General features: G+C 40.5%; 1 protein-coding gene across 2 annotated transcripts in view; it reads left to right on the plus strand.

Moving 5' to 3' along the window:
• Positions 1-13,101, plus strand: part of BMPR2 (bone morphogenetic protein receptor type 2) — a 106,277-nt gene extending 93,176 nt beyond the window's left edge. For both annotated transcript variants that reach the window (XM_066322623.1, XM_066322624.1), the window contains exons 11-13: positions 1,674-1,846; positions 2,916-4,177; positions 5,607-13,101. In XM_066322623.1, coding sequence (XP_066178720.1) covers positions 1,674-1,846; positions 2,916-4,177; positions 5,607-5,857 — 1,686 coding nt within the window. In that variant the 3' untranslated portion in view covers positions 5,858-13,101. The remainder of the gene's footprint in view (positions 1-1,673; positions 1,847-2,915; positions 4,178-5,606) is intronic.
• Positions 13,102-14,300: the final 1,199 nt, after the last annotated feature.

Here is a 14,300-nt window from a genome sequence, read left to right on the forward strand (position 1 = left end):
TCCAGTAGCCTCTCTTGCCCTTGCCCCTGAGGTTGCTTTTGGACTCATGTATGTCCTCAGCTGTAGCAGTGTGTCTTTTAGGTGTGGAGCTAAAGCCTAGATCCCAAAAAGCCTCTTGGGGGAAGTTCAGGCAAAGCAGCCAAGCTCACACATCCATCCACACACGCTGAGCAGGCTAGCTCAGCAAGGAGAGGCAGAAGGGCCTTGTGTATGATAAAGTTCCAGCCAGGTTTATCTCAGGTGCTAAAGGGTATCAGGAACAAAAGACGAAGGCATGTGCTGAGTACCAGCTTAAAAGTGTGGGGTACAGCAGCCAGTGACCTGGGGGCATGGGGGTGGAACAAGGGACAGGCAAGGCCAGTGACCTATAGGGAACACAGGGCAAGGAGAGACCATGAGAATTTGGGCATCAGTGAGAGTGAGACTGGGACAGTGTTACTGAGTGTCCCAAAACACCATGGGGAAGTTTTCTCTTTCAGTCTAGGTGGGAGTCTTATGGTAAATCTTTCCAAGGCCAGACCCTGGGTAATACCCCCGGTGGCTCCAGGGACTCCACACTCAGCTAAGGAGTGGCTTCTCCCCTCTGTGATCTCCTGTGGGAAGGGAGATGAAATGTTTGCTTGTGGGGGAGCTTGTTCCCACCTGTGCAGCCAGAGCTGCGTCCCCGAGCAGTGATTGCCACATGCAGGTGATGCCAGGAGCCCACTCTGTGGGTGAGCAGCCCTTGGCTCATGCTCAGAGCTAGTCCTGGCTTCCAGTGCCAGAAGGGCACAATGCTGTTCTGGCACAGAGACAGTCAGCAGGACCCTCTGAATGTCTTAGTGCCCAGCTGGGATTATGCACAGTGCTGGAGAGGTTAAAGCTGGGCTGTACATGTGAGCTGTGCTGGCAAACCAGATCCTCTCCATGGGCCACAGGCTGGCAGCAGGGGCCCATAAATGTCTGCCTGGCTTTTGTACTCCAGATGGAGTAGAAGAAGTGTTCAGTGCTTGTCATTTCAGTTGTTTCCTCTCCAGTTCCCTGAACATATGGCAGTGTGTTTTGGAGGTCTTGAGCTCTAATCCTGACTGTACAGTTCATCCCACAGTGTGATGCCAGGAACATGTGTGTGTTTCTGTTTCTGCACCTGTAAAACAACATAAGTGCAACAAAAATCTCCTCCCATGAAGCAGGCAAATTCATTGATACTTATGAGGCATTTGGATGTAGCTGTGGTAAACAGAGGAAGACAAGGATGATGAAGTAAGCACTTCACTGTTATTTGCATACAGTGCAGGGGGGCGAGGCAGTGACCATTAGCAGAACTGTGAGCATAACTGTGGCAGCATTTCCAGAATATCAGCAATCCTTAGTACACAGCTCTCATAAGGCAAGGAGAGTGAGCAGAGCATGCATCCATCAGAGGGCTAGCTGAAGGTTGTGTGGACATTGGTGAATGGAGCTTTTCTTAAGTGCCTTTCCAGTTGATGTGTGTATGTGAGGTGTGATAATATTAGACTTGCAAATTGCTATTACTAGGTTAAAGTAGCTTTGAATGAAATTGTGTATCTTCCATTTGTCTGTTTCACCAGCTTGTAACTGTTTTCAGGCATACAGAATGCTGTCATAAAGCAGTAAACTTAGAAGCACAATATAAAGGTAAAATAATTGAAAGGGGTTTTGTCTCCTGGCAGGCTGTGAGGTCACTTAAAGAAACAATTGAAGACTGCTGGGATCAAGATGCAGAAGCTCGACTTACAGCACAGTGTGCTGAGGAGAGAATGGCAGAACTCATGATGATTTGGGAGAGAAATAAGTCAGTTAGTCCAACAGTCAACCCCATGTCAACTGCCATGCAAAATGAGAGGTAAGAAGAGAACACATTTGGGCTTAGGCAGCAGGAAATGCCCAATGCAGCACTCGGCTCACTCCAGGACAGAAGCTACAGCTTGCTGCACCCATTCAGTGGTGTGTGTTACATGACCTAGTCTGCATATGGGTATTGCATGATATATTCCTAATTGCTTGTGTTCTTAAGATCTCCTGTGCGTCCCCAGAATTCAGGCACCTTTTTCTGTACACAACTGTGTTTCTCACAGAGAGAGGGGCCTTTTAACCTGAGCTTAGGCAAACTGTCTCATCGTGATAGGAAGTGACAAAGTGAGTTGTCTTTAAGTACACTTGCTAAATGATGAATAAAGCTTCTGTTTAAAGTTAACAACTCTAAATTGCAGTAAGTATGAGTTCAGGAAATTACCAAATCTCAAACCTATAGTTTTTCAGTTAACAAACTGCGGGGCCATTGTTGAAGTCAGCGTTATTCTGACCCCAGCAAGAGAATTGCTGCCTGTTCTCTGCTTATATATGATCCAGAGGGAATGAGAATTTGCAGAACTGACTTCAGTGCTTAATAATACTCTCTAGAAATCCAGATTTGAGAAAAGAATAATGTTGCTGTATATGACAGTGTTTATTGTCATGGAAAAATATTATGTTCAATTCATAGAATACCTAAATTGTCACAATAGCAGAGTTTTCATGGTTTAGGATCTTGTGACATTTTCCCAGCATCACTTTCTGGATCTTGTCTGTTGGGTTTTTGTTTACCTTTTTCAGCATCACTTCTCTGCATCTAGAACAGAACCTTATCAGTACTTTGCCAATATGCTGGACAAACAGCATATTGAACAAATAGAAGATTACTGCTCTCTTAGGAAATAACATCCATGATGAAATTTTGCCCTCATAAAACCAATTTTCTTATCCCCAGCACTTTTCAAGGAAGTTACTGAAATACCTCAGTTTGTACTCTATCTATCCTTAGTTTATGCATGATAAGAAACAGAAAGACACCCAGCTGTCTTAAATGAGAGGTGTTACAGTACGAGGCGATTTTTCATGTCTATGATCTTAATACCACTTATTTTTTCTTAAAGGAATCTGTCACATCATAGACGTGTATCAAAGATAAGGCCATATCCAGATTATTCTTCCTCTTCCTACATTGAGGATTCAATCCACCACACTGACAGCATAGTGAAGAACATTTCTTCTGAACATTCAATGTCCACTACACCATTGACTTCAGGGGAAAAGAACAGGAATTCCATTAACTACGAGCGGCAACAGGCCCAAGCTCGCATCCCTAGTCCTGAGACAAGTGTCACCAGTTTGTCCACCACCAACACAACTGGCCTCACTCCTAGCACGGGCATGACCACCATATCCGAAATGCCTTATTCGGATGAAACAAACTTACACACTACAAATGTCATGCAGCCGGGTGGGCCCACCCCTGTTTGTCTGCAGCTAACAGAGGAGGACTTGGAGACAAATAAATTGGATCCAAAAGAAGTGGATAAGAACCTGAAAGAAAGCTCTGATGAGAATCTGATGGAACATTCACTTAAGCAGTTTAGTGGGCCAGATCCACTCAGCAGCACTAGTTCCAGCTTGCTTTATCCACTGATAAAACTTGCAGTAGAGGTGACAGGACAACAGGACTTCACACAAGCTACCAATGGTCAGGCCTGTTTGATTCCAGATGTCCCATCTGCTCAGGTCTATCCTCTACCCAAGCAGCAGAACCTTCCAAAGAGGCCTACTAGCCTCCCTCTAAACACCAAAAATTCAACAAAGGAGCCACGGTTAAAATTTGGTGGCAAGCACAAATCAAATTTGAAGCAAGTGGAAACGGGCGTTGCCAAGATGAACACAATCAATGCTGCAGAACCTCACGTGGTGACAGTTACCATGAACGGAGTGGCTGGAAGGAGCCACGGCATAAACTCTCATGCTGGCACAACCCAATACGCCAATGGCATGGTGCCCTCTGGCCAGAGCAGCAGTTCGGTAGCACAGAGGGCCCAGGAAATGCTTCAGAACCAGTTCAGTGGGGAGGACAGTCGGCTGAATATCAATTCCAGTCCGGATGAGCACGAGCCCTTGCTGAGGCGGGAGCAGCAGGTGGGCCACGATGAAGGTGTTCTGGACCGCCTGGTAGACAGGAGGGAGCGACCGCTGGAAAACGGCCGAACAAACGCCAACAACAACAACAGCAATCCGTGTCCTGACACAGCTGCAGCCAGTGTCCAGAATGTAGTGAGAAATCCTGGGCAGACCCAGACCAGAAGAGCACAGAGGCCTAATTCGCTGGATCTGTCAGCCACAAGTAGTTTGGATAGCAGCAGTATGCCGTGTAAGTGCCTGCAGGACTGAACAGTCCCTAACACTTCTTTACCTAATATCTGCATACATCTGCTTGAATAGAAGTTATTTCCGTCTCTCCTGTCTCTCCTCAAACCATACTTATTAAATCTCATATAAATGTAATTTCTCTCAGCACAATTTCAGTCTTTTTGATAAGGTCCTGTCTCCATAATTTCCAGTATATTAGATCACTATCATCCTTCTACATACACAGAATAAATCTGTCTCTTTCTAACGCATCCACTCTGACTCTAGGTTAACTTTCATTTTTCCTTGCAAGGCTACTTTGGTAGCTGCAAAGCATATTGAAAAAGTGGCTTATTTTTTTCTGCAGGGGCACATTATACCTTCTTTTCCTTATTTTTCCTCATCCTCTCGAGAGTAGCTGTCTCTAAGATTCATTGATTAAAATAATTTATTATAGTAACTACTTATATGTTTCATGATTTTAAAGCAACTGATTTTACTGTATTAGCTCAGCCTAAATGGAGGGTCAGGTATTTACTATTTTGCTGTCCTAGCTCCAACAATTAGAGCAATTTGTCATCAATTTGCCATGTACATAAAAATTAATCCAAGTAATTAGAGAAGGAATTGATTTTAATAGTTTATTTCAGAATAACTTCCTTGAGAGTTTTATGACCGGAAGTCTATGAGGTTACAGTACGGTTCTCCTTTTTACAGTAAGAATGTAATCATATAGTTATAGTTAAATTAGGTACATCCCCTAGATTTGAGGCTGTTTGAGCTATTGGAGACGCCTCCTGGTGTGCATTTTAAAGAAAATATATTTCCAGAAGTCACTGTAGTCTTGAAAGGTGTTTGCAAATCTCACGACTGTGTTTAGGAAGATGCTGTGATACTAGTTGAGTAAACTGGGATGCCAGGCATCTTGGAAATCAAAGGCTGAAAAGCAAACGAGAACATATCTTTCAAGAATCCAGATACTGACTTAACAGAGAATGAAGTATTTCATTTTCAGGTGAAACGCTTTGCCAGTTGGAGTAGGGTTAGGGGACCTAACATTGCACTATTTAAATTTTAGCCTTTGCTATCCTGTAGTAGCAATGTTCTTTTGTACCTCCCATTACAGGTAATATAAGATACTATGATTGCAAAAGCCCCTCAAATGTCAAATGCTGATTCTCCTGTTCGATGCCAATGTGCATTCCAGGTAACACAAATTACTTCAGTGAAGTAATTTCTGACAGAGAACAGAATCTAACCGTTTGTTTTAGTGGCGGCTGTTGTAGTTGATACACCTGTCATGCCTCTGTGTTTAAAGATTTTGTTCTTTTGTTCTGTTTCACCCAGTAACAACCCTGGACTCCAGTTTAATCTTACCTTCCTCATAATACTATTTTCTGTTCTTTTTTTTTGTTGTTGTTGTTGGTTTGGTTTGGTTCTTTTTCCTTCAGTAGGTGACTCCTCACAGGATGGCAAATCAGGCTCAGGAGAGAAGATCAAGAAACGTGTGAAAACTCCGTACTCTCTGAAGCGATGGCGTCCGTCCACGTGGGTCATCTCCACGGAGCCGCTGCACTGCGAGGTCAACAACAACGGCAGTGAGCAGGCAGTGCCCCCCAAATCCAGCACTGCAGTGTACCTTGCAGAGGGGGGCACTGCCACCACCATGGTCTCCAAGGACGCAGGGGTGAACTGCCTGTGAATGCTTCAAAAGCCGACAAATGACCTTTTTTTTGCATTATTTGAAACAAACATGCAGAAGACATTTTAAAAAACTGCTTTCTCCTCCTGTCAGCAACCCCTACCAAGGACTCGCTTTAAATAGATTTCAGCTATGCAGAAAATTTTTAGCTTATGCTTCCATATTTTTTTATTTTGTTTTATTTTTTGAATGTTTTTGCACTTTTATTTAGTATCGCTAAAGTTAAGTCTGTCTGTTTTGACCACGGAATATATATATGTGTATCAAAGATGTGGTCTCAAAATATTTTTTTAAAAAAAAAGTAACAAAAAAAAGTATTGCTGATAATCAGTTTGGACCAGTTTCTTAAGGTCACTAAGATCATAAGCAGACTCTAAGACAGGTTTGACTGCAGTGGTGTCTTGTAACCATGTTTTGATTTCTGTGCACAAGCTAGTCTGTATATTTCTATGTTACAAAGTGTATTCTCTTTTGAACCCCTTATTTTCCTTGTGTCATGTTGAAATGTGCAATAGTCTATAGTTCACAGTAGGCTTTATTGAAAAGTGTGTTTCTAAAACTGCCACGTGTTCCCATTTTCGTATTTGTTAATTTTTCCTTGACAGTTGAGCAGTCAGCCGGTCATGACAGTAAACTTTGCACATCGTAGCCAGCTTGAAGCAGCTGCCAATATCATATTGTGCTCAGAGGTGACAATGCATGAATTTTCCCCCAACTTGAAAGGGCTTTAAAAGAGGAACAAAAAAAGTCTGAGCTCCGTACCTTTCCTTTGATCCTCCCAAATCAAAATGTGTTTCCTTTGTAGTAGTAGATGCCAGCCTGTGAAGCTGAGTAACAAAATGTTGAACAAATGTAAGGAAACAGTGTCAGCCATTTTTTCTATTTTATTTTGTGTGCAGTTTCACCCCCTGTATTTATGTAAAACCTTATTTAGTCACTTATGATGTACATTGAAAAAGACATTTTATTCAGAAATATTAATAATTGTCATACTTAAAAGCTTGTGTGAAGATAGGTTGTGAACGTATTTTGTTTACACAGAGAAAAAAATGATGAATCTTACTTGGCACAGAACGGTTTTGTGATGAGTCACAATTTTTCCTGATTTACCTCCTTACAGACAGTGTGGGGTAAAAATCAGGCTGATTACTTAATGCAGGTAGGTGCATCCTAATTGATTGTTGTTGCCAAGTTGAGTTGAAACTCATCCTCCTTTCAGAGTTCTTAGAGGCCCTCATTCATCTTGTTAAAATTTATTGCATGCTTTTAAAATTCATGGGTGTTTATGGGGGAGGGTTGGGGATTTTTTTTTCCCTCTGCTTAGTCCCTTCTTTCAGTTTGTATGCACATTGATTTAGCTGTCAGTGAATGTGAATGTAATATGTATTGAGATAAATTGTTTTTTCACTATCTCAAGTAAACCTTTCCTGGTTTTGGAATGATTGGTTTTACTGTCTACTGAAAGAAAATTAATTTTCTTATTAGTTAGAACCTCCTTCCACCTAAGAAATAGCCTTCCACCTGAGAAACATTCTTTCCAGTTGAAAACACTTCAGTAAAAACTATTCGGATATAAAAAGTTGTAACACATTAGTCTTTGGTAACAAGCAAAGATTTATCACTTCATCTGAAAACTGGCGATGTTCAAAGAAGGAAAATCAATTCAGTCAGCCTGCCAGACTCCTGTGGCAGGATACTGGCAGCAAACAATTGCCTCCCCCAGCCTGTCTCCTTTCAGCTGACTGAAGCAGATGCTCTCTGCATTTAAGCTCATTCGTTTCCTTGCCGTTTTACCCTTTTTCCCCCTGAGGTAAACTTCGCCAACCCTGTTCTTCTCTGTCTGTTGATAGAACTAACCTAATACATGCCTTGCTTACATCTGATTCTTGCTGTTCCCCAAAATCCCTTGCTTATGCTTGATTCCTATGATTTTCTCTTGTAATGCTTCTTACCATTTCTTAGATTCTCCTGGATATCTCCAAGAGATAGCACTAAAAATCCAGACTTTGATTAAGTGTAGTTGTAGAAATACAAGCCACAAGGCACATTTTGAGCTCCCTATGTTCTTTAAGCACCAGTTGAAATAGTACCTCTCATCTCTGAGGCATAATTATGTTTTCCCCCTGTATAATACAGTTATATCTCCCCTTTTTAAAAATACAGCCTTCTTCTGGTTTGACTTTTAATTCACTCTCTGGCTTCCCATCTGCTGCAGTCTCACATCCCAGATGTTGAAAACCTGCCAGTTGCTCAGCTGGGTTTCAAGACCTGAATCAGAATTTCTGGCATTCTGTTCACATTGCTCACTGTGGCTCTCTTCTCTCCTGGCCTCCTGTGAGTCTCCGTGTGGAGTGTGCAGTGTTGTTTTCTGGTGAGCACCGTATTGTGGTGTTGAGGATCCTTCACTCCTTTCCCAATGACTTTTGCTTTGCCTTGCATGTATCATCCATCAGCATTTCAGAATGTGGGCTGAAAACAGTATTTAGGACTCTTACTAACTCAGACTACTCTGGGGAGAGAAAAATTACTTCTCTGACTGCTGCTTCTTTCTGCTGAGACAGAATTGCGCCAGTCTTTTAGCCTTTCTTTGCAGGCCATGCCTTTGTAAGAAATCCAACCTTTTGTGATCAATGCAATCAAAATAATTTTAATACCAGATGAAAATGTTGTTCTACAGTTCTCCTTCAACATTCTTAAATGATACTTTTTTCCCTTTCCTTTGTCTATTTCTGTTACTTGCTGGAGGGCCTTTGGAATGAATTACAATTAGTAGCAGGATTGGCTGTGCAATCTACCATGGATAAATAGAATTTGTAACATGATAGAAAAATGTTCTTTATCACAGAATACCCTATAGATTAAATAGATAAAAATCTATTCTTTTTGAAAGGTCAGTCAAAGCAAACTCTTAAGTAGGCACCAAAATACTGTAATTCTGCACAGCTAGATGAAATTAGATTAGCAGTTTGGTTTTAATGTTTAATTTAGTAATGCCATTTTTTTTTCCTCACAGCACATAATCCAGTGTCCATAGAACACTTTCTGTGTAAATTAAATGATACTGAATTTTATCATGTGCCACAGGGAATCATCCTTAACCAAACAAAATACATGTAAGAGAAAGAATTCTACGAATCAAACACGGGGATAGTTGATATTGTACAATAAACAAGGAAGACAAATGTGATTTATTTCCTTGTGCATTACAATTTTGCTTATTTTCTTTTTTTTTTTTTTTTAAGGAAAATTATGAAAGTTGATAATTTTCTATCAATTTCTCATGTATTTTACACACAAGATAAATATAACAAAATTAAAATGGAACAGTAGTGTAAATACCTGTTAATTGTGCCACTGTCAAATAGGCAATAGCAAAATATTTGTTACGGTAATTTATAATGTATAATTCAAGTAAAATGATTGAGCAAACAGTTCTGATGTTTGTATAAGACAAAATCCAAAATCTTGCTAGCTATAGAAAATGGCTTACTAGTAGAAGCAGGAGAGTTGCTTAGGTTAATGCATTGTCTCTTGTTGTTTCCTGTAATAGATATACCAACATAACGTGGTTTTTAGAATATGAATTCTAACCCTTTGAACAGACATGCCTCATAGCTTTCAAATTTTGGTGTTTACAGGTCAGATCATCTGCAACACTTCCCTGAATTTGTTCATAGTGCTTTACAGCTTCATTTGCTAGCCGTTAGTATTACCAACGTTAGTATTACCATTTTGGAGTTTCTTGAAACTCCAAAATGCACTTACACTGCACAGCTAAAGTAAAGATGTTCCTAATTTGAAAGAAAACCATCTGATAGTATCATAATTAGAATATTTTCAGAAACAACGTTTGCATTCTTGTTTTGCTTTCTTGGTACCAGTTGTTTGTCTCTTATTTTCATATAGAAAATTACCTAATTTTCAAAGGCAACACATTTTGATTTTTTTTCAGTGCACTGGGCACAAAACAATGCAAGATAGATGCTGGCAATTTTCAGCAAACAAGCAAAACAAACCCACCCACCTCATAAATATGTTCAGAAAGTTCATATCCTCCTACCTGTCAGCTTTCTCTAAAAGAAATCTGGAATCCTGCCTGCCTCAGAGAGGAGAATAAGGAAGTTCTTTAATTGTATGGAATAAATTATTAGCCCAAACTAAATAGTGATGAATTCTTACTTAAAAATATACATGTATACATTGTATATGCCCTAGTTCCAGTGTTCAGTGCATTTTGCTCTAATGCTATTCCTTTTTTAAATGTTAAAAAGTATCCACTAATATAACATTACTGTGTCTATGTTCTGATAATAATTTTCTTTAATGCAAAATACAAAAGTTTGTAGTCGTTCTGCCATTGAAATGTTACTGTTGACATTTCTCGCCTAATTAGGGAGAATTTTAAAATTGACATATTTAATCTATACATTAGAAATTAATAATATTGTAATTTTTACCTGTATAAAAATGATGGCTGGTCCCATTGCTGAAATAGGCTGGGTTTAAGCCATAAAAATAATAATTGCCAAGCACAGTAGCATATAAATGACCTAATGTCTAATTGGAAGATTTGTAGCAACTCATCAAAGTAAATTGAAATTGGATTGATCAGTCTTTGAAAGTTGGATCATAGACTGGACAACTTAGTATTTTGTATGTTTGGATTATTTGAACTTTTCTGTCTGGTCTCCCAGTATCCATTTTAACACATAAATAGATTAACCTTCTTTTTAAAGCGTGCTTACTATTTTTTGTTCAACCTCAAGCCTTTTTTCAGTGAAAAATCTATACATATTGCAGTGAAGCCAGATATATATTTTTATGTAAACTCTGTATGTATTTAGATGCATATGTATGTTGTGTGTAAATTGCAGGATTAAATTCTGTGAGTTACAGCATCAGATGGTAGCACTGGTAGAAAGTATAATGGGGGGGAGGAGGGGTTCATATGCCAGTTTAAAATTGTCTGTAGTGCATCACAGTAAAGCTGGGATCAGACTGTGACACACAGTCCAGCAGTTCAAGATCTCCCCTGACAGACTTGTCACTGATTGTTTGGGTGGAATGGATTTATGAGAGAGACAGAGAGAAACCTGGGAATGCACATGACAAGCTTTATCTGAAGCTGAGTAATTTAAGATACCTCTCTCAAAGATCAAAAAATAACCCAAAACACTTAACACATGATAATTTTTACAAGGCTTTCTTATGTAGTAGCTATAGTTATATGTGTGGTTGCCATTTAAACATAGTATTTTAGTCCATTAAATCCGATTACATTTTAGGCTTCTCTATTGTCATATGAAACTGTAGCTATAGAAATACATCCCTTTTTGGTCTCACCCACCTCCCAAATAGGTTCAGTTTTGACATGAGAGAGTAACAAATCAGATTTCTCATTTAGGGTTTCTTCTGTACTGAGTAGATTTGGAGGCAGAACTTCCATTTCTGCGATAACAGGTGTGGGTGCTCCTGCAAATCCAAATGGATGTTCAGCACCTGTGTTTCTGAGGGAATGGGCACCTCAGTGCTCTTGGAATCCAGCGGGAGTTTGTCTTTGACTGTGGGCCAAGGAGGGGTGGGTTCTGCTGGCCGTGGTGTTGCAACCTTTCTGGGGAGGATTAGCCCTAGGAAAGCTGATGTGGGATGTGGGAGTGCAGGGGCAGCCCTGGCTCTTGAGCCTTGCTGGGTGTTGCTGATGGATTCAGGCTGTGGAGCTGGGTCAGGACAGGGTGGCTGTGGCTTTGTCAAGAAGTGGAGCTGCATAGGGGGAGTGGAAAGGTTCAAGATAAATCCTCATTTGCACCAAGGCCCTTTAATGTTGATCTAGGCTCCATACAGGTCTGTGTTAGCAGTGCATTATTAATACAAATTACTTCTTATGGCCATTTCTGTTTATTTCACTGTGGTTTAATATACACATGTGCGTAATAAGCAGGAACTAGTTGGAGTTATGCTAATTCGTAGTGCAATCATCAGCTATTTTTCAAAGCCTGTTGCTGTTTTCATCAGCAATATGTTTGAATTTGCAAGTCTTTCAGTTGGTTAACTTCAATGCATACACCTTGCTTCCGCAGCACAGGAAGGAAGGATTTCTTCTCAGTCCTTGCAGGCTTCTGCAGATGTATCACTGGAGTGTGTCCATCAGGGCACACCATCTCACCTGGTAACTACTTTAAAGCAGAAATAATTAGCCTTTATAACTTCCTAGTTCCAAGGTCTCCCAAACCTCCACTTTGGTGGCCCCGTTCACTTGTTTTTAAGATAGCAAATGTGTCTGAGGTTTATTTCTAGAGCACTTGATTCACTTTCTTTTTTGTGCTTCAGAACTGTATCATGAAGTTTCACACTTCAGTCATGTTTATTCAGAAAATAGTTCATGTTTCCAGTCTTTGTAGTTTGTAAGAAGTCACAAGAACAAACAGGCAAGTCCGAGTTACAGCTGACTCTTTTGTCACTTTTGAATTTCCTGATTGGTGACTCTTCTCTCTCACACTGTTGAAATGTATTTAAAATGGTTTGTATGTATATGTTTCTTGTCTGCTTTTTGTCTCTAGAGGAAAGCGTGCTCTATTCACATTTATATAAGCTGGAATCATATTTTACAATCGCTGTTGGTTATTTTCCCCCCCAAATGCCGTATAAGAGGAAAATAAACATGGCAAGAATGAATTTCTAGGGTTTGGTCTTCTGTAAAGGCTGAAATAAGAAGATGTGAAACTGCCATTTTCCTTATGAAAGACTGTAAAGAGAGCATTATTTTCTGAGCGAGCTTTTCTGGGGGAAGAGGGGGAGAAATCCTAGAATACGGAGTCTCATCAGAACCCTTTTCTTAACGGGTATTTTTGGTTTTCCTCTCAAACGAATGAGGAAATATCATGTATGAATTTATAAATAATTGCTTTCAGTTATTTCTTTTGTATAAGCTGCCCAATACCCTTGCTATGCTGTATAAGTTGTGTTTCATGGAACAGTGTGAGTATGAAATAAAAAGCTAATTTTTGGTTTTTAATCATCTGTGGATGCCACTATGAAAGCTGACATTGTTAAAGCCACTACAGAGTTTTCTATGAATACTTGTAAGAATTGCTTTGTTATATATAAACCTAAATAAAGAGATTGTATTGATACAGAGACATTGGATAAGAACATTTAAAAGGCTATTCTTTAGGCCTGAGAGAAAAGGCTTGCTGTAAAAATGGTGCATTATTCCATTTATTAAAGATCATATTAATGACAAAAAGCATGCTCTTTTGTTGGTGGTTCATGTCATTACTGGCCACGAGTACTAACATGCTTCTCTGTGTTGGTTGGTTGGGAGATAAGGAATTCCTTGATTACTAAGGGCTGAATAGGATTCCAGACACCTTTGGCATGAGCAGGTCCCACCCTGCCTTGTTCCCAGGTGCTCCTGTGCATTAGGAATCACTGGGGCTTGCATTTGCTGGAGTATCGGTGCCTCTGCTCCCATCTGCCCCCTTCCTCACTGGCCAGCCAGGTCAGGTGCTTGTGTTGGAACTGAACACAGTTTTGCAGACGTTTCACAGCAGCAGGCCTTGCATAACCTCTTGTCACACTCTGTCTGCTTGCTAAGTCTAAATGCAGAAAAAAAGAAAACAGGAAAAAGAGGTATTAAATACTTTTCTCCTTCAGTTTTGGTTGGTACTTGGGAAGAGCACAGGATTGATGGCAACCAGGCATGTGGAGGAACACAGCAAGCAACGACCTCTGCAGCTGGGACAGGAATTAAAAGAGCAACCCCTTGCCCTTCCCACACAAACTATTGCACTTCTCTCTCTCCATGAAGAGAGAATATCCTGGCATTCTTAGAAGCAGTTGTTTTCTCAGCCCAGAGCTACTGTCCTATCCAGCAGAACTGAAAAAGATGGATTTAGTTACAGGAGAAGGATGCTGTGAATTTCCACTGATTGATACTTTCCACTGTGCACAGATTGGTGGCATCCATCCTGCAGTTCACTTCCTTTGTTGGTTTTGTCTCCCCTCCTCAGTTATTGTTAATGTATTTTTCTCTATCCACAGTGATGATTTTTGCAAGCAAGTAAGTGGTTCAAGTCTCTGGCCAAAGAACTAACTCCAAAATTCAAAGAAAGAAGGGAGACAGAATGAGGAGCTTCATTTCTTACTGTCATAAATAAGGAGGAAGCAACAAACTGAGGCAAGTAGTGTATGGTTGAGTATCTGCCCGTATGGCAGCTCATCTCAGCCCCACAAGCAAACCTAGAAACCTTTAGCTACAGGAAGGGAGCATGGTAGGCCTTGCTTTCCCTGGAAGCAGAAGCACACTGGGAGTGGGGGCCAGCGTGACAAAAGTAGCTGTCCCCAAGAGCAGTTCTCACTCTTGACTTGCCTGACAGTAGGAGCAGCCAAGTCCTGCCCTACCCCAGCAGGTGTGGCTGAGCCTTATCCTGAGGCTATCTGAGAA

This window comes from Sylvia atricapilla, chromosome 7, assembly GCF_009819655.1.
Source record: "Sylvia atricapilla isolate bSylAtr1 chromosome 7, bSylAtr1.pri, whole genome shotgun sequence".
Classification (NCBI taxonomy): Eukaryota; Metazoa; Chordata; class Aves; order Passeriformes; family Sylviidae; genus Sylvia; species Sylvia atricapilla.